Here is a 27,313-nt window from a genome sequence, read left to right as displayed (position 1 = left end):
ACAAAGCAGCTCTGCTTGATTGGCACCCCCTCCACCACCAAAGCACACCAGCAGCAGTGCTTACCATTTAGAAGGTGCACCGCAGGAACTCACCAAGGCTCCTTAGGCAGCACCTTCCAAACCCACGACCACCTAGAAGGACAAGAGGAGCACTTACATGGAAACCCCACCACCTGGAGGTGCCCCTCCAAGCCACTCACCATCCTGACTTCGAAATATATCACCGTTCTTTCAATGTCGCTGGGTCAAGATCCAAGTATTCCCTCCTTAACAGAACTGTGGATGTACCTACATCACATGGATGCAGCAGTTCAAGAAGGCAGCAAACCATCATCTTCTCAAGGGCAATAAATGCTGGCCCAGCCAGCGAAGCCCATGTCCCTGAATGAATAATAAAAGTTTTTTTTGGAATTGCCAATTCCTTGGGTGAAATAAACAGACAATGATGTGAAACTGTTGCCTACATGATTATTTCAAAAATAATTCAGGAAAAAATGAAAAAGATTATTAGGACCCCATCTATTCTTTTTGCTTAAATCAATCAATCTAATTTTAATTGTCAGTCACTTCTCTCAGAAATGCATCAAATTGTACTGCCTGTTTTAATGTTTTGCCCTCAACGTTTTCCACTGGATGACCAAGTGCCCTTTTGTCTTTGTCACTCACTTAAGTCCCAGTTCCTGCCTGAACAAGACGTCTACTCTCTTTACAGGGAACAGGTTATCTCCACATTGCAAGGGAGGCTGGAATACATATACTATTTATTAGTGTGCCCTGATTCTTGCTGTGAAAGCAGGGACTGAAGAGCAATAGGTGCATCACAAAGTTGCCGCAAGAGACTCGATGCCCACTGAGTGAGGAAGACAAAGAGCAATATAGAGAATATGATACACTAGGTTACCAGGACACAATGCTGAACAGAAGAGCAACAGAGAAACGCACAAACAGGCACAGCTGAGGGGCAGGTGGTTCATATAATTAGAACTTATTCAGTGAGACATTTTTGCTTGGCACCAAGCACCCTAACCACTTAAGGACATTAGAAACATTTTACTGGAAAAGAAATGTCTGCTAATTCTCACCCAATAATTTCTCTCAGGTTTTAAAATCTGTTTTAAGTTGTTTGTTGACGATCTACATATAGCGACAAAAGTAGGCATGATTCAAGTGGACAGGATATTGCCAAGGTGCCAATGTCAAGGGACTCTTCTTTTTACAAACTTAAAAGGCTGAATAAGGTTAATGCCACTGAATGCGCAAAAGGTCGTGAGGATCAAATATATGGGGCAGTTAGACGTTACACTAATGCAACAGGGAGGCTCGGGGTAGAGGCCGTCACTATCCACACATTCTAATCTGGGATCTTTCATGGTGGCACTGGGTGCAACAGAAACATAATTCTGCACCCTTTCACGAGCAACTCCACACATGAAATACTGTAAAAGCTGCAGCTCATGTAGCTTCTATTTTTACTTGGTTTGAAATCCAGCCCAGCAGATCAAATGAAGCAGATCATCCCTAAGTGGGAGCATCTGCAACAAACTATTGAAGGCACTTTTAAAATTTTATTCTTTGCTTTGTTTAGACAAAGAGACAGCCAGATAAAATTTTTGTGTGTTTAAATGCAGAGTAAAGCTGATTATAAGAGAAGCTGCATTAAACATTTCAAACTCAGGTTAAATAACTCTTCACGTAACTTAATCAACGGGTCTACCTCAGGGAAACAGCACGAAGCAGATCCAAGAATGAATTAGAATCTTTTTTTAAAAATTTAGATGCAAATAGAAGCATTTGTTGTTATTTGTGGCACCAACCTTCCCGTTTTTTCTCTTGGGTTTAAAGTAGACATTTCTGCATAGAAGTGGGCTATGGTTTTTATTCTATCCATTAACTGGTCGACATATGATTGTGGATGTTACAATGCCTAATGATCTAACAAATACTTACCACATAACAACAAAAACGTGCTTTTATAGTGTTTTCACACAGCAAAATGTCCCATGACACTGTACCAGAGCATTATCAAACAAAATTTGACACCAATTTTAAGGTGATATTATGACTGCAATAACTTTGACAATTGGCTCCAACAGCTATTTTGTAAGAAACAAGATTTATTCCAACTATAAACAACTATTTAGCGAGTTCTTCAAAACGGTCTTTCCATACTCAGCTCTAAGGTCCAACTTCTGGGACAAGTCCCAACACATCCCAGTGACTTCCCAACCTTGACTGGACATGAGAGTCACATGATCCCTCCCTCGAGAACATCACTTAAAGAGGCTAGCTACTACACCTTTCCCCTTTAACTTCCTTTCTACATGTGGGAATAATTAAATTACACAATAGCCAAAACAGTAATTATTCTCTACCGGGCCAACAGGTAGGGTTTTTATTTATCATATGCTGTGTACTCTCACAGGCCTAAAGCCTGTACATCTGACTAATGGTATCACCAGTACTCACGTGACTCAACTCTTAAAGGTACACTGCTCTGACATAACATATAATACATAACACCCCGTCCCCCGTTACTTTGAAACTTTTCCTGAAGCAAACACCCCAGTATTTACATTGTCCTAAAAACAATACATATGCACAGGCCGCAAAACTATGTACTTGGATAAGAAAAACAATTTCCAGTAGAATCAAAGATGATGCACATTTTTAAAAATAAATTTGGATTCCGAACCTTGCGAACGTTTCATCCGGTTTCTCTTTGGTCCGGTCAGCTGAGGTGGACTTCCAAAAGGATGTCCTGAGGGTGATGTTGGAGTGCTCGAGTCACGGCTATCTCCGCACTCTGGTCGTAAATTGTTTCTGGAATAAGTGAAACTGCCACCCAGTGCCAACCTCCGTTCTAATGGGTTGGCCATCCCATTTAGCACAACCCAAAATCTGTGCGTTTCACCCGGGACTGCCAGGAAGTTCAGTGGACCATGCCGGATGGGTTTGATCCACAGCGTGGGTTTTCTTCCTTGGGCTTAATTTATTTTTCTTTGGCAGAGGTTTTCCCGGATTGCTTGGTTTCCTCCAGCAGGCCCCAGCAATGTGGCTTACTCGCTTACAGTTTTTTGCACTGGGCCTCCCTGCACCGGCAGAGGGTCCAGAACTGTAGAACTCTTGCTGCCGTGCAGGCTTCTTGCGTGTGGTCGCCATTTTATGTACTCCGGTGATGACCCCCAGTTCTGCAGCCTCTTTGGCTGCTAATTCCGTAGATACAGCAATGTAAAATTTTCTCAGTCAGCAACCTTTGTTGAATGGCCTCATTTCATAGGCCGCGTACAAGCCTGTCTCTGAAGGCATCATCTGAAACATTTCCAAACTCTCAGCGTTCCACGAGGCGCTTAAAGGTCAGAATGAATTGAGCCACAGATTCCCCTTCCAGTTCATTCCTCTTGTGGAACCGGAATCTCTCTGTGATTGTTAAGGGTTATGGGGCATAATGGTCCTCCAAAGTAGCAATTAATTCCTGGTAACGTTTTGTCTCCCGGTTTGTCCGGCTGAACCAGGCTTTTGAGCAAAATAAAGTCTTTACTTCCAATAGTGCTGAGGAACACGAGTACTATCAACCCCCCTGCAATTTTATTTGCCATAATATAATCGCGGAATCGTTCAGTGGAGGCCTTCCAAACTTTGGATTCTTCTTCAAAAGCTCCAATTGACCAGCCATTTTCCCCCTGTTGCTGGTGAGTAAATGAATCGCTGTCCTACCCCCTCCTTCCTGGCCCTTACTTCCTGGGACCTGAAACCGGGTGCAGTTCCTCCTCCTTGGTCCAATGTCAAGGCGCGTGGCGAGCAAAATAAAATAAAATAAGATTTCTCTCTCTCATGCTGGTAACTGAAAATCCCCCTCATCACCAATTATTCTGTACTGGGCCATTTACTAGGCCACAGTCAAAACCAAAGAATATCCAATTTGTGGGATGCTGTAAATTAACAGGTAATGTTTTATTTATCTTCTGCTGTGCAAAGCCTGGGCCTAAAACCTGTGCACCTGACTGATGATGTCACCAGTGCTCACGTGACTCACCTTTTAAAGAGACACAGCCCCAAAATAACATATACATAACACTGGCACAACTGATTCAGGCCATAACACTGGCACTTGGGATGAATCTCGCTCACGCAAATAGTCTACATACGTCTTTAAAATCTTGTCCTGTACTTTAACCTCACAGGACACACGCCCTGTTCTGGCTGCAACAACTCATGGGTCCAATTTGATTAGCTACCGATTTTCTTTGCCAACACTGGATCCTCTATCTCGAATGTTCTTGCACTTTTAAACAAATCATGGTTCCTCTTCTCCTTCCTCTGGCTTCTCTCCACTCTTCCCACTCTTCCTGGGAACACCAGGCTTAATAACCCATCGGCAGCTCAGCCGGAGAGACTCCAGGAGTCGTCTTCAGGGTGATCCCACCTGCTTAACTTGGTGTTTAAAGACAGGGGTGGCCGCTTCTTCAAGCCAGCCTTGAAGGTCTGCACTGCTCTCTCGGCCACTTCATTAAACTTCTGAAACTCTGCATCGGTAAAAGCCGTGGCACTGTCCGAAACGAGGATCTCTGGTAGCCCGTGGATTGCAAAACACTGGCGTAAGCAGTTGTGGACTTCATCTCAAATGCTTCCATCCACTTAGAATAGACGGTCACTAACAAAAACTTCATGCCAATAAATGGCCCGACACAGCTGACGAGGACCCTAACACGTGGTTCACCTGGCCATTACCATGGGTGTAACAGAGCTGCAGCAGGTAACATCTGCTGAAACTAGCACGGATTGAAGCGCTTTACCACTCTTTCAATTGCCAGGTCGATGTCACCCCACCACATGTAGCTTCTTGCTAGCTTCTTCATTTTAGACACACCTGGATGGGCACTATGTAACCCTTCCAGCGATAATTGTCTTCCTGGCTCCAGAGAGACCACTCTCGATCCGCAGAGGACAATACCATCCTCACAGCTAAGCTCGTCTTTCCTGATCTGGTAGAGCTCCATTTCCTCTGAAGCTCTCTCGTTCCGCCATCCATACAATAGCATCTGTCTCACCTTCGACAACACTGAGGCTCTGTTTGTCCATTACTTAATCAGCTGAGTCGACACTGGCAAAGTGTCTAGAAAATTCATAGCCATTCTGATCTCTTCTGGTAGTACAACCGTCTCTGGCAAAGGAGTAAAGAAATAAAACTCAGGGCATCTGCACTGGCCATTTGCTTCCCTGGACGATGTTCAATGGTGTACAATGTCTCCCATATAGATATTGGGGGAACATTTTCATGCCACAGATGACAGCCAGGCCCTCTCTCTCGATTTTTGAATAGTCCTTCAGTGTCTAGAAGTGTTCTCAATGCATAGATCCTCTCTGACCCATCGCCCATTCTGTGGAAGAAAACTGCCTCCATGACATATAGGGATGCATTACATGCTAGTAATCTTCTTTGTGGGGTTGAAGTGCACCAATAAACACAACGACTGCAACAGCTACTTAACCTGGTTAAATGCTTCTTTTTTACGGTGCCTGTAATAAGGTCCCAGACCAGACCCCAACAGCAGCTGGGATACCGCATTCACCTTGTCCTCCATGAGGTGCAGCCACTGTGCATCTACCTGATAACCCAGGTAATCCGCTTCCTTGGCCCGGAAGGTGCACTCCTGCTTCCTGGAATCTCCTTAATACTCTTTCCAAATTTGACAAGTGTTCTTCTTCTGTACATTCTGTTACTAATACGTCACCAAAGTACGACAGCCCTGCAGTAATCTCACTATGGTTCTTTGGGGTATAGCGCACTCTGAAGAACCTCCAAAGGACAAGCATGTGTACTGATACAACCCCTTATGGGTGTTTATGGTCACATATTCCTTCAAGGTGTCATCTAGCCCCAGCTGCTGATAGGCCAGACTCATGCCTAATTTAGTGAACGTTTGACCTCCAACCAGTTTCATATACAAGTCTCTGATTTTGCATACGGAGTACTTGTCCAGCTTCGTGGCCTGGTTCACTGTCACCTTATAATCCCTACAATACGAGTAGTTTTATCTGGTTTCACTACTGGCACAATGCGAGCTCCCCATAAGGGCTTGTTTTTTCCGCTGTTAAATTTAAAAGGAGAGTGTCAGGGACAGGCAAATCCACATCAGCCTTTTTGGATTTGGATTTTGGGTTTATTGTCACATGTACGGGTGTTCAGTGAAAAGTATTGTTCTGCGACAGTCCAGACAGATCGTTCCTCACATGAAAAACATGGGACACACAATAAATATACAAAAACATGGGACATACAATGTATACACAGCATAAATACATGGACGCGGATGTTGGATGAAGCATACGGAGTGTAGTACTCCACAGTAGAGAAGATGCGTGGAGAGATCAGTTCAGACCATAAAAGGATCATTCAAGGGTCTGGTAACAGCGGAGAATAAGCTATTTTTGAACCTGTTAGTGCGTGTTCTCAGGCTTTTGTATCTCCTGCCTGATGGAAATGGTTGGAAGAGAGAATAACCTGGGTGGGAGGGGTCTTTGATTATGCTGCCCGCTTTCCCCAGGCAGCAGGAGGAATAGATGGAGTCAATGGATGGGAGGCGGGTTCACATGATGGACTGGGCTGTTCACGTCTCTCTGTAGTTTCTTACTGTCTTGGGCCGAGTAGTTGCCATACCAGGCTGTGATGCAGCCAGATAGGATGCTTTCTATGGTGCATTGGTAAAAATTGCTAAGAGTCAACGTGGACATGCCGAATTTCCTTAGTTTCCTGTGGAAGTATCGGCACGGTTATACTTTTATGGGACTGCCATCGGCATATACATGGGTCTGGAAACTAGTTAGTTGTCACTCGCACTGTCACCCCTAGCTGCCCGCCCCCAGGCGACTCAGCAATGTCATCGGGAACGGTGGCCATAGCTGGGACGACTCCTGGGAGAAAAGGATGCCATGGAAGGATGGGAGCCCCCCCCCACCCCCAACCAGTTAAGTGATGAATGGGGGTGTCTGAACCAGTCAGGAATGCCCCAGCAATGGGGATGGGAGGGGTCTGGTTGGTGAGGGCGTGCAGCCCTGTTGCTGCAAGGGCAGCCATCGTCACTGGTGGAGGGGGCAGGGTAGGGGGTGTAAGAGGCCCTCCGTAGGCCAAAGAAAGCCCGAAGGAAGGCCCTCACTTCGCCATTTTACGAGCCCCACTTCCCAACCCAACTTTAGAGGACTGGTAAAATCCAGCCCAGGCAGTCATCCAAGCTGTGTCTAAAGTGGACATGTATTTGAATATTGTAAAAATTGCTTGTTTCATAATAAAGGAATACAATGAATGTTGGTAGACAATTCTCCAATTTTCCAGGTTACATTCAGTCATTAAGAACATCGACTTTATGAAGTAGCGTCTCAATGCCTTAATAGCCCACGTGCTTACTGTTAAGTGTTGTCCCAGGCTGCTTTGAAGTTTATTTTTGTTTCATATTTAACTGGTTAAAAATAAATCTACACAACACTGCATCGAGTGATGGGAACATGTGCAACAGTCATGACAATGCAATATTGCCACACAACAGGTGTACAGAATTTAAAGATTACAATCCAATGGAAACCAAAGTTATGGGATTCAGTGCCCGAGAGATTAATAACACTGACAGACAATCCCGTGACTTGCACCTGAAAAGATGTCCACATTGGAACTGCAATCGGTATAGTAACAGCAAGCTACATTCTGACAACAGGTAGCATACGGATGCTCTTAACGGGACAGCTAAATAGAAACTTAATGTGCGAGAGATTAGGAGCAAAATGCATGCATATCCTTTAGCATTCTAATTCTTAAATTGCTACCTATCAAGTTGTAGAGAAGGATATAATCCTAAAAGCACTTAATCATGGAAAAGCCACAAGCTCAGGTAAACAACCTCTTTTATTTTTAGAATCCCAGGTGAAAAACCAGTGGCTTCAATTGATATTATAGCAAAGACGATCTCTGTGCAATTCAGCAAAAGCTTAACTATCCAGACCCCAACATCGAGCAAGCTCATCGGAATCATGGTGAATGAGAAGCTTTGCACAGAGCAACAACCTGCTATCCAATTGTCTATTTGGCTTCAGTTACATTGTGATGCCTTCAGTTCACAGGTCACAAATACAACAATGCTTAATATTCAGTACGAAGGCTGAGGACTAGCTTTGCAACCAGACAGCAGGAGAAATACAACTGTGCTGTTAGTGCAGTCCAAAGTCATAACAGCAGCAAGAATTGAAAAGCATCCCTGTTTACACAAGGGTTCAATGCAAACCTCTGCAACATACCAATAAATTGCCTGCTGGAACACTAACTATAGAGGCTCCGATCTCCAATCAGCGCAAGAACATCCCCCACCAAGTTCAATCATCAGCAAATAACTTTTTTTGGTTTCCACTATGATGATAGAATTGGGATTGTGGAGGTGCAACATTTAATGTTTTACTGGTCTCTTTTTATTGCACTTTTGGATTCAAATATTTTCAGTACCAGATCCTAATAATTTAGGAACACTCTTCATTATAAACATCTATTTAATGATTAACAAATTGTTATGGTTGTTATGGAAAGTAGGCGTGATGTGACCATTGGTCATTTTACAAAATGTTCACAACTGTTCTACTGTAAGTGATGTTATTAAGCTAGCATTAATGAAAACAACAGCGATGCGCGAAATGGCTACACCTACAATCTTACGAGTATATTTTTGTACTAGCAGGTCTACCTTGATATTGCTCATCCTGAGCTCAAACAGTCCAATGAAGAAAATGTGACATTGGAAGTGCAGGTGAGGTTTCCATGTGGCAATGTACACACACAGTGATACCCAACAACCAGCTTCAAAAGCAAACAGTGAAATCCAATTAGCTGCAATTTAATTTGGTGTGAACGTGATCCGGTTAAACTCCAATCAAGTGCAAACGTTAAAAGTATCTTAACTCTACTTGTATAAAATGAAGCTATATGTAAACATCTACTTACATGTATTAAGGAACATCAAATACGGCAGCTGGAATTGTTTGCATCATCCTCTTGGTGCAAGCTAGGAGTCCACATCAGGAATTCTGCAACCCCATAGCTCATGAATTTACAACCATTAATTCAGAGAATTCGTAGAGTGGGGGGATATAGAATGTTATGATATGAACCCCAAGTTTGCGCTCTGAGCACTGATGTGGAAAATCCTAGTCACCAGCTTCTTTGGGGGCCCTCCTTAGTTCATTTATTGACAAAGAATAATACAATTAGGTCTTTCTGCAGATTATATTTTGCATGGCCTAATGAAACATCAGTCCATTGTACTTAACCATCATGTGCCCTAATAAGGGAAAACCAGAAAGTATTAATTATATAACAAGAATGTTTGTTTTCTTATGGACTTTACTATCGGATGCCCTTTACTACAAAATTAGGTTGGATTATTTTTCCTCAAAAACAGGGATTAAAGGAGCACCAAGCTGACCATTCAATGCAGTGGGGAGAAAACAGGTCAATGTGGCAAGTGGTTGAACACCTTAAAATAATTGTCTTTTGCTTAATCAGCTTTAAGAAAAAGGTCTTGCTGGATTCCTTTGTTTCCAATTACACCTAATGCAGTTGTGAAGGGCATGTTGTCACAAGGCCAGGATGTTTGCTGCACCACTTGGCTGCAATCAAAATAAAAATTGAAGGGACTCCAGAAACAGATAACAAAACTACCTTGGTGGTATCAAACAGCACAAGCTACGCAATAAACAGGTGAGAAAAAATTTCCACAGTCCCAAGTGAGTATAGGTTAGTACCTGGACCACCTGCGATGACACATGGCATTTTGAAATGAAGGTGACCATGATACAACATCACCGGCAAGCATCACAGCCAACAGGGTTTACTGGAGCAGTTCCATAGATCGCTACACAGTGTACATTAACAACCACTGTTATTGCATGCCTACTATTGCCTACTTGCCAGCTGTTTAGAGTTGACTTTTCTATCTTTAACACTCGGCTTTGAAGCATGTAGTGGCGCACATTCGATGAGGTTTCCAGATGCTGCAATCTTTGGCTATATTTTCCCACGTTTCTGGATTTCCTTGAGCCTTTATTTCAGGTCCGACATGAAACTTCACCTCTGATCCTTCAGCATCCTTCACAGGTTACTGGATGAAGGTCACATGCCCTGCAACGTTATTTGAGGTCATCCCTGAAAGGTATCTTCTGGGGCCCCAGCCATGATTTCTGCTGTCATCAACTGGGTTTAGAAAATGACAATGAGAAGTTGCTCATCTGACATACAGACAACATGTCTACTGAAGCTGCAAGTGTGTAACAATGACATTGATGCTAATCGCAGTGGCAGGCTGATTAGTCTGATTTGGCACTTCATTCTTTGTGTCATTGTATTTGCCTTTTCATGAAACTGTTCTGGTTCTTTCACATGCTTAACAATACCAAGTAGAATTAACAACCTTAAGTACCTACCACATTTTTACTGCAAAAGTAGTGTAGATCTCAACAAATACTTTAGTTTTCATAATCTTGCAATATGGGAACTGGTTTGTGCGACAGGTTAGAATACCTTTGCTTTCGGCTGTGAAATTCAAGTGCTAATGTGACCTAGTTATCTTGGATGAAAGTGCATGCTTTTTGTCAATTATAAGGAAATATTGGCAAACGAGAGAAATAGAGAGGAGAGAAAAAAAACACACCCACATGGGTCCACCCACACACAGCGTCTTCACACACACACAGCGTCTTCACACACACAGCGTCTTCACACACACACAGCGTCTTCACACACACACAGCGTCTTCACACACACACAGCGTCTTCACACACACAGCGTCTTCACACACACAGCGTCTTCACACACACAGCGTCTTCACACACACACACAGCGTCTTCACACACACACACAGCGTCTTCACACACACACAGCGTCTTCACACACACACAGCGTCTTCACACACACACAGCGTCTTCACACACACACAGCGTCTTCACACACACACAGCGTCTTCACACACACACAGCGCCTTCACACACACACAGCGTCTTCACACACACAGCGTCTTCACACACACAGCGTCTTCACACACACACACAGCGTCTTCACACACACACACAGCGTCTTCACACACACACACAGCGTCTTCACACACACACAGCGTCTTCACACACACACAGCGTCTTCACACACACACAGCGTCTTCACACACACACAGCGTCTTCACACACACACAGCGTCTTCACACACACACAGCGTCTTCACACACACAGCGTCTTCACACACACAGCGTCTTCACACACACAGCGTCTTCACACACACACAGCGTCTTCACACACACACAGCGTCTTCACACACACATAGCGTCTTCACACACACACAGCGTCTTCATACACACACACACACAGCATCTTCACACAGTGTCCATCTTCACACACACACACACACATACAGCATCTTCACACATGCACACAAAGCGTCTTCACAAACACACAAAGCGTCTTCTCACACAAGCACAAAGTGTCTACACACACACAATCAAAGTGTCTACACACACACACAATCAAAGTGTCTACACACACACAATCAAAGTGTCTACGCACACACAATCAAAGTGTCTACGCACACACAATCAAAGTGTCTACGCACACACAATCAAAGTGTCTACACACACACACATACTGAACCCAGTGGTGGTGTCCACTTAAAAAATATGGAGGCAACTCCGCCAGCATTTCAAGTTGGGGGTAGCCTCAGGGCTGGCTCCTACCTGTGCTAACCACCTGTTCAAGCCAGCAAGGCTAGATTCTACATTTAGTGCCTGGAGAGGGAAAGGATTGGAGAGAGTGGGTGATTTATTCCTGGAGGGGTGGTTTGCCAGCCTGAAGGAGCTGAAGGAGAAATTTGGGCTGTTGGACGCAGACATGTTTATGTACCTCCAGGTAAGGCGCTTTGTTAAGAGATTGTTCTTGGATTTCCTGGTGGTTCTGGCACCACCCTTATTGGAGAGGATTCTCTCCTGTTCAGGGTCGGAGGAGGGCCGTACGTCCGGCATGAATGAACAGATCGTCGGGGAAGAGTTGAGTTCAGTTGAAAGGGTAAAGGCTAAATGGATGGAGGAATTGATGCCAATACTGCAGGAAGAGGTATGGAGTGAGGCGCTGCGGAGGGTCAACATCACGTCAGCGTGTGAGAGACTGAGCCTTATTCAGCTAAAGGTAGTGTTTCCTGCACATCTCATAAAGGCTAGCACGAGTCATTTTTTTGAGAGGGAGGCGGAGGATAGGTGTGTGCGCTGCTCAAGGGGGTCCACACACCACACACACACATGTTCTGGTCCTGTTCTGGGGCTGGTTTAGCACAGTGGGCTAAACAGCTGGCTTGTAATGCAGAACAAGCAGCAGGGGTTCAATTCCCGTACCAGCCTCCCCAAACAGGTGCCGGAATGTGGCGACTAGGGCCTTTTCACAGTAACTTAATTGAAGCCTACTTGTGACAATAAGCAATTATTGTATTATTATTATTATTATTATTATTATTATTATTATTATTAAGCTGGCGGGTTTTCAGAGGTGCCTTTTCAGCACCATATCGGTGATCCTAAATATTGAACCTGGGCCCTGTCCATCAATAGCCATTTTTGGGCTTTTGGAGGTGTCGGAGCTTCAGAGAGGTGCAGGGCGGAGGTACTTGCCTTCGACTCGTTGGTGGCGAGGAGGCGAGTCCCATTGGGCTGGAGGCTGGCGGCAATGCCAAGTGCTTCGGTGTGGCCAAGGGATTTGATGGAGTCTTTGCACCTCGAGAAGGTTAAATACACCGTGAGGGGGTCCAATCGAAGTTTTTACCGGAGATGGCGGCTGTTTATATTGCATTTCAAAGAATTGGTCACTGTTAGCCGCTGGGGGGAGGTGAATAAGTCGGGGGGGGGGTTCATTTTTTGTTTCATGGTTTGGAAGGTTGTGTTGGGGATTTGTTTGGGGTTTGTGGTTGGTTAAGGGTTATCGGTTGCATGTTTTGTAATTTTTTATAAAATGGTACAAAAATTAATTAAAACATTTCCAAAAAAAGAAAAATAACAAAAAGAAAAGGAGAACAAATTTGAAGGGATATAAGGAAAATATGTCTGCAAAGATATTCATGCAGATGAGTAAAACGGAGTCAGAATATCAGAAAAACTAACAAAGGGAAACCGGGTAGAGAAGACGAGAAAGTTCTAACAGGAGAGAGAGGAGAGAGAGAAAGTGAACCAACGTGACAGAGGAAGAGGTTAAATTAGAAGGGAAAAAATGCATGACACAGCGCCAGGGTCCTGGGTTCAATTCCGGCCGCGGGGGACTGTCTGTGCGAAGTCTGCACGTTCTCCTCGTGCCTGCGGGGGTTTCCCCAGATGCTCCCGTTTCTTCCCACAGTCCAAAGATGTGCGGGTTAGGTGGACTGGCCATGCTAGATTGCCCCTTGGTGTCCAGGGATGTGCAGGATAGGATACGGGGTTATGGGGACAGGGTGTGGACTTGGGTAGAGTGCACATTCAAAGGGTTGGTGCAGATGGGCTGAATGGCCTGCTTCTGCACTGAAGGGATTCGATGAAAATGAGGAAGAAGAACTAAGACAGAGATAAAGAGAGAAAACAATACTTGCTCAAGCTTGCAACATTTTTATCATAGTATTTTTTGCCCCTCAATATTTCAAAGTTCTGAGCGTGTGAGATGGCCAATTCCTGGTTTAAGACCTCCAAAGCAACTAATTATAATAACTGACAATCATAAGAACATAAGAACTAGGAGCAGGAGTAGGCCATCTGGCCCCTCGAGCCTGCTCCGCCATTCAATTAGATCATGGCTGATCTTTTGTGGACTCAGCTCCACTTTCCGGCCCGAACACCATAACCCTTAATCCCTTTATTCTTCAAAAAACTATCTATCTTTACCTTAAAACATGTAATGAAGGAGCCTCAACTGCTTCACTGGGCAAGGAATTCCATAGATTCACAACCCTTTGGGTGAAGAAGTTCCTCCTAAACTCAGTCCTAAATCTACTTCCCCTTATTTTGAGGCTATGTCCCCTAGTTCTGCTGTCACCCGCCAGTGGAAACAACCTGCCCGCATCTATCCTATCTATTCCCTTCATAATTTTAAATGTTTCTATAAGATCCCCCCTCATCCTTCTAAATTCCAACGAGTACAGTCCCAGTCTACTCAACCTCTCCTCATAATCCAACCCCTTCAGCTCTGGGATTAACCTAGTGAATCTCCTCTGCACACCCTCCAGCGCCAGTACGTCCTTTCTCAAGTAAGGAGACCAAAACTGAACACAATACTCCAGGTGTGGCCGCACTAACACCTTATACAATTGCAACATAACCTCCCTAGTCTTAAACTCCATCCCTATAGCAATGAAGGACAAAATTCCATTTGCCTTCTTAATCACCTGTTGCACTTGTAAACCAACCTTCTGTGACTCATGCACTAGCACACCCAAGTCTCTCTGAACAGCGGCATGCTTTAATATTTTATCGTTTAAGTAATAATCCCGTTTGCTGTTATTCCTACCAAAATGGATAACCTCACATTTGTCAACATTGTATTCCATCTGCCAGACCCGAGCCCAATCGAACACAATAATTTAATAATGGACATCCCAGTGCGTTTTCATGCTGGAATTTGAGACAAAACTGGGAAAAAAGACGGCAATACAGCTGGAGGACCCCAGTGCCATTGTAGCATAAACTGAAACAATCACTATCGTTATGTAAGTAAATAGGAGCCAAGCCTGAACAGATAGTTGAAATGCTTCTTGCCTGATGCTGCTTTTGGGTGCATGTTCTAAATTTAGGAATGTGGGGTTACAAAATGCTCCTTTTCCCAGTCACATAATTATTATAATAATTTACTAATTAGAAATATTGTACTGCTAGGTTACTTACAGTTTGGTAAACACAAATAATTAAAACACAAGAGAAAACGGCATCTCCGGTTTGATCCTGTCAGGAAAACCTACTTTTATCCTTCACAATGAAAGCCTGTTTTGAAATGCTGTAAGATTTAACAAAAGTGCAAATTGAATCAAAAACGGTACTGACGGCTTGTAGTGGTGTTGCCCGTTTACTTTGATCAGCACGATGCACATTCCTTTCTGAACTGAAAAAAAACCCAGCCATTTAGTACACAGCTCAATAGCTGATGTGGTTTAAATTAACATTAGGGTGTCAGCTGTCGTAAATAAATGAACTAAAAGCTTGTAAGCTGCACAAGGGAGCTGCAAGTACTGTCATCGAAGCTGGTTACCAAGTGTTGTCATAGATGCATTTAGTTTAGTGTGTTCATATCCAAGTACTACAAGGGATTAAAAAATCCGCAATTAAACTAATATCCTTTAACACATTACCGTCAGGCTACATCCACACTAAGTGTAGCGAGCATCTACATTACAGCATGAAGCCAGAGTCAGGATTCAACTCCACTCTGGAGCAACGCAGAATGAAATTCCCTAGGAGGGAACTCCCATCCATTTCCAAATGAGGTTAAGCCTGGACTCCACACTGATGCGGCTGATCTAATATAAATGGGGCCATAATTCATCATCGCCAACTTGGCCATCTTTCACAAGATGATATAAAACACATTTTATGTGTAGCATATGGGGTAATCCCAATTGTGTGATATTCTAAGGAGACGCTACACAAAATCATCATCTGATGTGAGCAGCATCTCATGGTTTTGCTCTCTCTTCTAGACCTCACATTAGGGGGTCAGTTAGCGGAACGGCTGGTTCATGATTCGGAGGGATGCCAACAGCGCGGGTTCAATTCCCGCACCCGCTGAGGTTATTCACAAAGGCCCCGCCTTCTCAACCTTGTCCCTCGTCTGAGGTGCGGTGACCCTCCGGTTAAATCGCCACCAGTCAGCTCTCAAAGGGGAGAGCAGCCTATGATCCACTGGCACTGTGCTGATGTTCTCGACCTCATGGCAAGGAAGATAAAGTTTTCCTTACATAAGCAGACTCTGCAAATATTGTATCAACACAATGAGACCAAGAATATTAAATTCTGCTGCATATAAATCTTAGTGACAAGGAACAGCATCTTATTGTAAACTTGAAAGCCTTTCAGACAATTGTGTGGGGAGAACTACAACTGTACCTTGTATAATTGGTGAAAGCCAAATGCAATTCCAGCCATGATAATTGCCAAGGCGCCATATTCCCGCCACCTGGAACTAGGAGGACCTAAAAAAATATGAACATAAAAGGTAATAAATAGTCGACAGAGTAAAGACAAACTAAAAGGACTACTGGCACATCACAATGTCCAATTCACTTTTTAGAATATTTACTTCTTTGCACAGCATCATCTTTCATTTCGAGGTGAATACTTTTCAAATAAATACAGACCAGAATTCCGTTCCCAGGGGCAGAGGTAAAGCTGCATGGACTAAATTACCTCCAGGATACTGCCTGCCCCGACTCAGACCCAATTTTACGATGGGGCAAGCAGGTTCTTGCGCGGGTACCCCACCCCATGTCCCTAAACATGTCCTTAAGTGCCCCTACAAGGCCTTTTCCCACCCAGCCCCACGCTAGGCTGGCAGGTGCCAGTTGGATCAAAGTGTCAAACCCCTGACCTCGGGCAGGAAAGGCCAGCTCAATACCAACCTACCCCCCACCAGAGTAGCTAATAAGCATATGTCCCTTTGTTCCATTACAAAAACCCCACTATAAATTTAACAGGGATTGCTAAAGTTATTGCAAATACAACAGTGCTGCAGATTTAACAGAATACAGTCAATTTAACATAAAAATAGTAAATTGATAGGTATGTTCACAAAAGTTTGCTATTTCCAGAGAAATCCAAAAAACAGAGAAATGCTATCAATGCTTTTCATCTGGTACCCACCAGGATAGCTCACACCAATACTACCAATAGCAATGGGAACAACAATTCATACTGCATGAGAAGAATGTGCTGATTGGTTGGCAATGGGATTGTTCAAGGCCTTGCCAGGGAGAATGCACGAGGGAACACGGTCATGCTTTTGTTCAAATTCAAAACAGGCAGGCCAACTCTGGTTGGTGAAGGTATTGATTCAAATTGGGAATGAGCCAGGGAATGCTATCACCCAAGCTTTTGTTTAGTTGATACTAAATCAACTACTTGCATCAAGTAAACAAAAAATAAGGCTCGGATCCCAAGCTTGAGGGACAGCCAATTCCTGGTTCGTTCCCCCAAGCCAATGCCTTGACCAATCAGAGTCAACCTGTCTGGTCTGAATTTATCAAAAGCTTGGCAGTTAATTGCTCCCTGGTGCAATCTCCATAGCAAGGCCTCTACCTACCAGTGTCCACTTGCTAACCGATAGGAACTCTCTTCTCATGCAGTATACATTGTTGTTCCTTTACTATTGGTACTCTTGCAAACTGGTGAGTGCAAGATGAAAAGCTGAAGTTCTGCTAATTACTATTTCCGGAGTTATTTTGTATTTTTGTGATCGAAGCCTTATATGGATGGAACTTTCCTTTCTTTAATGCAGTTTGATGTCAGCCACAGTGAAGTAAAAGGCTAGCGCAGAGTGGGTACAATAACTTGCATTAATAAAGCACCATTATCGCAATATTGCATCCCACGTTACTCCCAGAAGACTTCTAAAATTAAATAACACCAAGTCACATCTGGAAATATTGGAGTAGATGGTCAAAAGTAGATCAAAGTGGCAGGTTTCGAGTACCTTAAAGGAGGAGAGCGGGATGAGAAGGTATAGAAGGATTAGGGAAGGAATCCCAGAGTTTAGGATCTAGGCAGCCGAAGGCACGGCTGCCAGTGGTAAAACAAACAATATCTGGGATGTTCAAGATGCCAGAATTAGGTGAGCGCAGATGGAGGGTTATGAGATTGGAGGAGGTTATGGAGATAGGGAGGGGCAAGGCCATGGATGGGTTTGAAAGCGAAGATGAAAATTTTAAAATCGAGGCACTGCCAAGGGGGCAAATGCCGGTCAGTTGTAAAGATCCTTCCTGTTTATTCCCTTATTTTCCCTTTCTTTTATTTTTGCCGCTGCTGTTTTGATCCATGGGGTGATTAATTAACCTGAGACTTTAAGGCAAGCAGCCTGTATCTCTAATTCTAATGTAAGGCTCTGCTGGTTTAAACTGGTGATTGCAGACTGTCCGTTATCAGTGAGGACTCGGTCTGAATGGTTTGATCTGATTGGTGGCCAATGAATGGGCTCAGAGGGTTGTGCTCTGCCCAGTAACAGGTGGTGATTGGATGTTATTCGATTGGAAGGTTTTTCAGAGTCCCGAGGCTTGAGTTTGGTTTGAGTTTTGATTCTGGCAGCCCGATGAAGAGATCCAGCTGACTCTCTCCAGAGAGATCCAGCGAACTCTCTCCAGAGAGATCCAGCAAACTCTCTCCAGTGAGATCCAGCAAACTCTCTCCAGTGAGATCCAGCGCTCTCTCCAGAGAGATCCAACAAATGCTCTCCAGAGAGATCCAGCTAACTCTCTCCAGAGAGATCCAGCGAACTCTCTCCAGAGAGATCCAGCGAACTCTCTCCAGAGAGATCCAGCGAACTCTCTCCAGAGAGATCCAGCGAACTCTCTCCAGAGAGATCCAGCGAACTCTCTCCAGAGAGATCCAGCGAACTCTCTCCAGAGAGATCCAGCGAACTCTCTCCAGAGAGATCCAGCGAACTCTCTCCAGAGAGATCCAGCGAACTCTCTCCAGAGAGATCCAGCGAACTCTCTCCAGAGATCCAGCGAACTCTCTCCAGAGAGATCCAGTGAACTCTCTCCAGTGAGATCCAGCGCTCTCTCCAGAGAGATCCAACAAATGCTCTCCAGAGAGATCCAGCAAACTCTCTCCAGAGAGATCCAGTGAACTCTCTCCAGAGAGATCCAGTGAACTCTCTCCAGTGAGATCCAGCGCTCTCTCCAGAGAGATGCAACAAATGCTCTCCAGAGAGATCCAGCAAACTCTCTCCAGAGAGATCCAGCAAACTCTCTCCAGAGAGATCCAACGAACTCTCTCCAGAGAGATCCAGCGAACTCTCTCCAGAGAGATCCAGCGAACTCTCTCCAGAGAGATCCAGCGAACTCTCTCCAGAGAGATCCAGCGAACTCTCTCCAGAGAGATCCAGTGAACTCTCTCCAGTGAGATCCAGCGCTCTCTCCAGAGAGATCCAACAAATGCTCTCCAGAGAGATCCAGCAAACTCTCTCCAGAGAGATCCAGTGAACTCTCTCCAGAGAGATCCAGTGAACTCTCTCCAGTGAGATCCAGCGCTCTCTCCAGAGAGATGCAACAAATGCTCTCCAGAGAGATCCAGCAAACTCTCTCCAGAGAGATCCAGCAAACTCTCTCCAGAGAGATCCAACGAACTCTCTCCAGAGAGATCCAGCGAACTCTCTCCAGAGAGATCCAGCGAACTCTCTCCAGAGAGATCCAGCGAACTCTCTCTAGTGAGATCCAGCGTTCTCTCTCCAGTGAGATCCAGCGCTCTCTCCAGAGAGATCCAACAAATGCTCTCCAGAGAGATCCAGCGAACTCTCTCCAGAGAGATCCAGCGAACTCTCTCCAGAGAGAATCAGCGAACTCTCTCCAGAGAGATCCAGCGAACTCTCTCCAGAGAGATCCAGCAAACTCTCTCCAGAGAGATCCAGCGAACTCTCTCCAGAGAGATCCAGCGAACTCTCTCCAGAGAGATCCAGCGAACTCTCTCCAGAGAGATCCAGCGAACTCTCTCCAGAGAGATCCAGCGAACTCTCTCCAGAGATCCAGCGAACTCTCTCCAGAGAGATCCAGTGAACTCTCTCCAGTGAGATCCAGCGCTCTCTCCAGAGAGATGCAACAAATGCTCTCCAGAGAGATCCAGCAAACTCTCTCCAGAGAGATCCAGCAAACTCTCTCCAGAGAGATCCAACAAACTCTCTCCAGAGAGATCCAGCGAACTCTCTCCAGAGAGATCCAGCGAACTCTCTCCAATGAGATCCAGCGCTCTCTCTCCAGTGAGATCCAGCGCTCTCTCCAGAGAGATCCAACAAATGCTCTCCAGAGAGATCCAGCGAACTCTCTCCAGAGAGTATTCAGCGAACTCTCTCCAGAGAGAATCAGCGAACTCTCTCCAGAGAGATCCAGCAAACTCTCTCCAGAGAGATCCAGCGAACTCTCTCCAGAGAGATCCAGCAAACTCTCTCCAGAGAGATCCAGCGAACTCTCTCCAGAGAGATCCAGCAAACTCTCTCCAGAGAGATCCAGCGAACTCTCTCCAGAGATCCAGCGAACTCTCTCCAGAGAGATCCAGCAAACTCTCTCCAGAAAGATCCAATGAACTCTCTCCAGAGAGATCCAATGAACTCTCTCCAGAGAGATCCAGTGAACTCTCTCCAGAGAGATCCAGTGAACTATCTCCAGAGAGATCCAGTGAACTCTCTCCAGAGAAATCCAACGAACTCTCTCCAGAAAGATCCAGCTAATTCACTCCATCAGGCTACTGAGAAGCTGACTCTCTCTCTGGCAAGTTTGGGTTCCATTTTAATGAGAGTGCAGAGGCTGAAAGCAAGGTTTGATGTGAAATAAAGTGTCTCCCCAGAAAGATAAGAGGCCTCAATGCGAACCTTGAGTTGATGGCCCAGTCTGATGACAAATAAATGTCTCTCCAGAAAAAAGCCCGTTTCTCTGAGTACTGCATTTTCTAAACTACAGGCACCCTGACTGAATGGCTCTTTTTAGCATTACCAGCTGAAAACCAAAGACACTAGTCTGCTAGCTTGCTAAAAAACACATCTTAAGCAAGGACTCTTTTGACTTCCATCCTTTATTTCCATTGCTTTCCCCTCTGTGTGTGTCTGTCTTACGTGTATAAGTAGAGGGTGGGGCAGTTAAAGCGGGTGGTAGGTATTCGTTTGTTGTTAACCAATAGTATTTACCACATATTTCATGATAGTCCTTGTTATAAATAAACAGCAATCAGGTTTACATTTACAAACCTGGTAACTGTAATTATTGGACAGCCAAGGGCCAAAGACTGCGTGTATTTTTATACAAATTATTGGATAATTCACTTGTGTTGTGACTCCGGGGCTCGTGGGGCTCAAATTGACCGCGCACTAGCCCAGGAAGTCGTAATACGGCAGGAGCGCATGTGAGCGCAGGGGCGATGAACGGACGTGACTTGATGCAAGTACGTACACAGGGGCCGTATAGCTAAGAGAAAAGAACAGGGCAGTGATCTGAATTAGATATTCAGATGATATTCTAGCCAGATTTGATGATATACAGCTCGGTTGGAAGGTAATTTGTGAAGAGGATACAAAGAGCCTCCAAAGGGATATAGATAGGCTAAGCGAATGGGGAAAAAATGTCAGATGGAGATTGCCCACTTTGGCAGAAAGAATACAAAAACAGATTATTTAAATGGAGGGAGGCTACAGAATGCTGTGCTACAGAGAGAGCTGGGTGTCCTTTTACAGGAATCACAAGAGGTTAGCATGCAGAAACAGCAAGTAATTAGGAAGGCAAATGGAATGTTGATCTTTCTTGCAAGGGGGATGGAGGATAGAAGTAGGGAGTCTTGCTACAACTGTACAGGGCATTGGTGTGGGGTATAGTTTTGGTATTCTTACTTGAGGTATATATTTGCAGTGGAAGCAGTTCAGATAAGGTTCACAGGCTGATTGCTGGAACAAGGGGTTGCATTATGAGATTAGGTTGGGCCTATATTCACTGGAGTTTAGAAGAATGAGAGGTGATCGTATTTAAACATATAAGATTGCTTGGCAGGGTAGATTCTGAGAGGATGTCTGCCCTCATGGGAGAATCTAGAATGAGGAGACACAGTTTAAAAATAAGGGGTCTCCTAATTAAGGCATAGATGGGGAGCAATTTCTTCAATCAGAGGGTCATTCATCTTTGGGATCCTCTTCCCCAGAGAGCAGTGGAGGCCGGATTGTTGGATATATTCCAGGCTGAGCAGACAGATTTTTCATCAACAAAGGAGTCAGGGTTATGAGGGGCAACCAGGAAAGTGGGGTTAAGGCCACAATCAGATCAGCCAATGATCTTATTCAATGGTGGAACAGGTTGGATGGGCCGAATCGCCTACTCCTGCTCCGATTTCTTACGATCTTATAGGTCAATCTATCAGAGCAGAATTAGAAATCATCTGATTAACTCACGTCAAATCATAAACTAACACATTTTCATTCTAAGTTTGTTTTTACAGTGCCACACATTCACCTAGGTAGCACTGGCATCCAAACATTAATGGAAGAAACGCAGAGCACAAACATTCAGCAAGTACAGGACTGCATGCAAAACTGCACTGTTAAATGCGGTTAATTCCTCGACATACATATAGCTAGTTTGGGGATCATTACATAGGCTAACAGTTCAATGAAGCATAGACTAAAAATTATTTAATGACATTTTAAATAATTTAGTGACTCAGTCTAAACAGAGAACCTTGCCACTGGTGATTTGCGACTATATTTTCAGGCTCATCCAGTCAAGGCCATTGCTCGAATGTTTCACTGTGTCAAAGAAACATTGATCCCGAAAGACATGCCGTTAGGTGAATTGGACTTTCTCAATTATCCTTCAGTGTACCCGAACAGGCGCCGGAATGTGGCGACTAGGGGCTTTTCACAGTAACTTCATCGCAGCGTTAATGTAAGCCTACTTGTGACAATAAAGATTATTATTAAAATTTGTGATTTTGTTGTCAATTTTACTGAATTGATCAAAAAGATAAAAGCGTTACTGGAATGTACTGCTGAATTTCTGAACTAAAACAATGTGATATTTATTATTGAAAATGGATTATTGTGTTATGACAATGTAAAAGCAGTGTGAAGTTTCTTATTTAAACACAAAAATCATTTTCATAGACTTGACTACGCAGGAGGCCATTCAGCCTATCGAGACTGCACCGGCCCTTGGAAAGAGTCCCCTACTTAAGCCCACACCTCCACCCTACCCCCATAACCCAGTAGCCCGACCTAAGCTTTTGGACATTAAGGGCAAATTAGCGTGGTAAACCCACCTAACCTGCACATCTTTGGAATGTGGGAGGAAACCGGAGCACCCGGAGGAAACCCACGCAAACACGATGAGAATGAGAAAGTGCAAACTCCACACAGACAGTCACCCGAATCTGGAATTGAACCTGGAGCTGTGAGGCAGCAGTGCTAACCACCGTGCTACCGTGAAAATAAATTGACTTTATTTTAATGTAAATCAAAGTCTTTTTGTGTAACAGAAAACAACAGTCCTAGCTATAATTTACATAGTGTATTTTGAAACAATCTCAGATTATTTTGTGCTTTGATCAGGGATACTTTACAACACACACAGTTTGCCCCACAGCCATAGTTGGATGTACTTTGTCAAACGACACTGGTTTCAACTAGTGGAGCCTGTACATGCATGACTTGGGCTATCCTTGGAATTGATCCTGATAACTTATGTCATCCCAAATAATAGCCCATAGGAAAACAGGTATAAAAGTTACATTTTGCAGTTTATTCTAGATCTGAAAGACCGGAATCCCAGATATGGGGCTTTTGCAGCGATTTGCCCCATTTGCACTTTAAACAGTCCAGGAGTGTGGAACTTGAGCTTAGCAAACCCTTGGTAGATCATCACCAGCTTCCTCCTCTTCCAGCACTTTCCCCTGCCCTGCCTGAGTGCTATTTCTAGTTGCCTGCCGCCTACTGGGGGATTTCTCAAGTGGCTCCCTACAGATTCACTGGCACTGTTGGCCTAGTTTACTCCCCTGTGGGGAGAAAATAATTTATTGTTGAATCATCCAGAACATAAATAGATATGTAATGGGAATCAAGTCCTTCAGCATGCTGTTCTGTCATTCCCCTGGAAAGCCTGTATCACTATAATCTGGCCACCCACCACGAAGGGACGCTCCTGTGCCCGAATTCCATTCAGAACAGAATTACTTGAGCTGTTCAAACGGAAGATCCCATGACGCTACATCCCATGTATTCTAATGTGGAGGAAAATGATATTTGCATTTAATTCAAATATTGTACAGAACCTTGTAGAATATATGGTCCATTAAATATTCCTAGTTTAAGGTATGTTAATAAACAGAGACTCTACAAATGCACAACACAATGTCTGACAAGAGTCTGTACCAGATCATGACCAAGTTGTTAAATACATATTTGCGTACAAATCCGACACAGATCTGAGTGAGAAATTCTTGCTTTAGAGAAACATCCTAGAAGAGGATTGTCACTTGAGGTTGAGCTACTGATTCAGTCCTGGATTCAAAGCCATTAAGATTTAAAGAAAAAAAAAACAATAGTCAGTTTAATTTTCACGCATTTAGCCAAGTTGTACAGCCCTTTCAGACCTTTGAAACGGATTGGTTTTCATGACCAGATGAAGGACAAGTATGATTGATAACAAAAGATTTTTGCATAACCTTCTCCGAGGGGGTGTCACCATACAATTGACTCAATGGGTTAAGTTTACCCCTTTCATCATTGACTGTAAACCTACTGTTACTGATAGAATAATGAATTTACATCTTGAACAGTTGCAGAATCCATTACTGCCAATCAAAACTGGCACATATACTTTTTAATAGGCCTTCGTTAATAAGAATAACAGGATAGAGTGTTTTGCGCACCATGGGAGGTGTTCTGTTAAGAGGCTTCTACTCTAAAACTGCCAAAATTATTTTCTGTAGGTTTCTAATTAGTAACACAAAGCAAATTAGAGAAAAGGGTGAAAGAACAGACCATTTGTTCATTTGTAACATTCTATGATCAACTGGAGTATTTTAACCCCACTCTATGTGTTCTATTCTAGTAGAAAGTTCTCCAGGGGTTAACACAGCACCGCAAGCATCCTCCAACAGTGGGCTATTACGTTAATTATGTTTTATGATTATCATAATATAACTACTTTCTTGATTAGAATCTGCAGCTTACAAGAAAAAAATCATAAATATTCATAATCATAAGGATCATGCATTGAGACTCTAAAAACTCCAAGTTATAAAGTCATATTCACACAAGACCAGGTTTCAAAGTATTACAAGACCTTACTCTATGGTCTCATTTTGATACCAAAGTTTAACAGCCTAAATTTAGATTTTTTTAAATCTGCAAGGCTGTTCGAATCGGCTAATTTTGGATCAAAATGTTTGACATATGGCAAATGATTCATCGGATTCTAAGATATATTAAATTGAAGAATCCGTACCAATTCCTTATTTAGTATGCATTCGGTGTGTTGCCCACTAAACAGACTACTGCTCGGAGGTTGTTTTTATCCCACATCAATTGTTCAGTTACTCAAATTAAATAGAACTGCTATTGAAATGCCTGCTCGATATTAATCTTTTGTAGTTCATATTCCAAACAATCAAATCAAATGCACAAACTGGACTTTGTATCCTTTCTGTACTGGCTGGGCGACTACACCAATCAACAGACTGAAGTCTCTGTTGAAATTTTATCAATTTTGCTTTCTGCCTCTTGAGTTTCATCTGGGCCCCTGCCCCCACTTAGATCTGGGGATGGTCTGGGTTTCTTCATAGCTTCATCAGTACAGTTGTCAGGAGACACGATTTATAAAGTGAGATAGATCACTTGGCTGATTTCTTTAACATGAATTCTTCTGTTGCTATTGATCCATCTTGCGAGGTAGAAGTTAGAATGCGAATGAAGATATTTCTGAAAAGACACTCTCTCAATACTCTTACTTCCGCTACCGGGCTGCATTTCTGTTCATTAGATCGGTTAATTCATTGGTTAGCAAATGGCCAATTGATAAACTATTACTACAGAAAATTTCAAAATCTAATCCAAATAAATAAGCAGAAAACTCTCTGGTGGTCCGCTCTTTAATGCACAAACCACATCCCTCTCCAATTTAAAGTACCTTTTACAGTAACCAAAGAAAACAAGGAGAACAATCATCTGTATAAAATGCTTCTTTGCAATTTACCATTTTATATTACCAGAGGAGAAAAACTAATGGCTCCTCCACATAATTCTGTACAATTACTAGATGATGGATTTTATTCCTGCCTCTGCTTCATCCTATAAAGTTAATCTGCTCTCCCTCTTCAGCCCATTTTGGAGGCACTATGCCTGAACAGGCTGGGCTGGCAACATACTTACCCTAAGCTCTCTTAGCTTTTTTTTCTCTCTTCAACTGAATGTTGGGAGCAGAAAGAAAACTTGGCTGTACTTTCCCAAACAACTATCTTATCTTCATTAAGAGCCTGGCTGTGATAGCAAACACATGGAATTTTTAAAGGAAAGGTGGGGATCTCTGTACAGCTCTAACATTTGGATTTGTTCAATATTGGGTTCTATTAGAAAATTGGAGCAGGTTTTCTGATCTATCTCTCTGGAAATGCTCAGTTCCCCAAGTAGAAAGGTCAGGACAATATGGAGGAGGGATCGAGTATGAGGGTGCTGGAGGAGAAGTTTGCATTGGCGGGGGGGGGGGGAAACAAATTTCCATATCTGCAGGTGGGGGACTTTCTGCGTGGGCAGGTACCAACCTTCCCATTCCTGCTGCTAAGGGGGATGGATAGAGAGGGGAGCATTTCGGACATATATAAGGAGCTTATGGGATCGGAGGAGACGCAGACTGAGGAGTTGAAGTGCAAGTGGGAGGAGGAGCTGGGGGAAGAGATAGAGGAGGGCCTCTGGGCGGACGCATTGAGTAGAGTCAACGCAACCGCAACATGTGCTAGGCTCAGCCTGGTACAATTCAAGGTCGTGCATCGAGCTCACATGACGGTGGTCCGGATGAGCAGATTCTTTGGGGTGGAGGACAGGTGTGTAAAATGTGCAGGAGGACCAGCGAACCATGTCCACATGTTCTTGAGGGGATTTTGGCAGGGGTTTGCCGACACCATGTCCACGGTATTAAATACAAGGGTGGCATTGAGTACAGAGGTGGCAATTTTCAGGGTGTTACAGAATCCGGGAATCCAGGAGGAGAAAGAGGCAGATGTTCTGGCCTTTGCTTCCCAGGTAGCCCGGAGGCGCATATTACTTGCATGGAGGGACCTGAAGCCCCGAAGTTGGAGACATGGGTATCGGACATGGCTCGCTTTCTCTGCCTGGAGAAAATTAAGTTCGCCTTGAGAGGGTCATTGTTAGGGTTCGCCCGGAGGTGGCAACCATTCATCGACTTCTTCGCAGAGAATTAACCGGCAGCAGAAAGAAGGTTAGTGTAGACTAGGGGGTTAAGTAGTAGTGGGACCTGTGGGAGAGGGAGGCGGTATTTGCATTATGTTAATATTTTTATGTACATTGCTTAGATTGCCAAAAAAAAAACCTCAATAAAATGTTTATT

The 27,313-nt window shown here is 43.9% G+C and overlaps 1 protein-coding gene across 2 annotated transcripts in view; it reads right to left on the bottom strand.

Moving 5' to 3' along the window:
* Positions 1-27,313, bottom strand: part of pex14 (peroxisomal biogenesis factor 14) — a 281,432-nt gene that overhangs the window by 67,822 nt on the left and 186,297 nt on the right. For both annotated transcript variants that reach the window (XM_038773696.1, XM_038773697.1), the window contains exon 5: positions 16,119-16,204. In XM_038773696.1, coding sequence (XP_038629624.1) covers positions 16,119-16,204 — 86 coding nt within the window. The remainder of the gene's footprint in view (positions 1-16,118; positions 16,205-27,313) is intronic.

The sequence above is a fragment of the Scyliorhinus canicula genome, chromosome 16 (genome assembly GCF_902713615.1).
Source record: "Scyliorhinus canicula chromosome 16, sScyCan1.1, whole genome shotgun sequence".
Taxonomy (NCBI): domain Eukaryota; kingdom Metazoa; phylum Chordata; class Chondrichthyes; order Carcharhiniformes; family Scyliorhinidae; genus Scyliorhinus; species Scyliorhinus canicula.
Note: the sequence above shows the minus strand (reverse complement) of the source record. Positions and strands in the feature narration are given on the sequence as shown.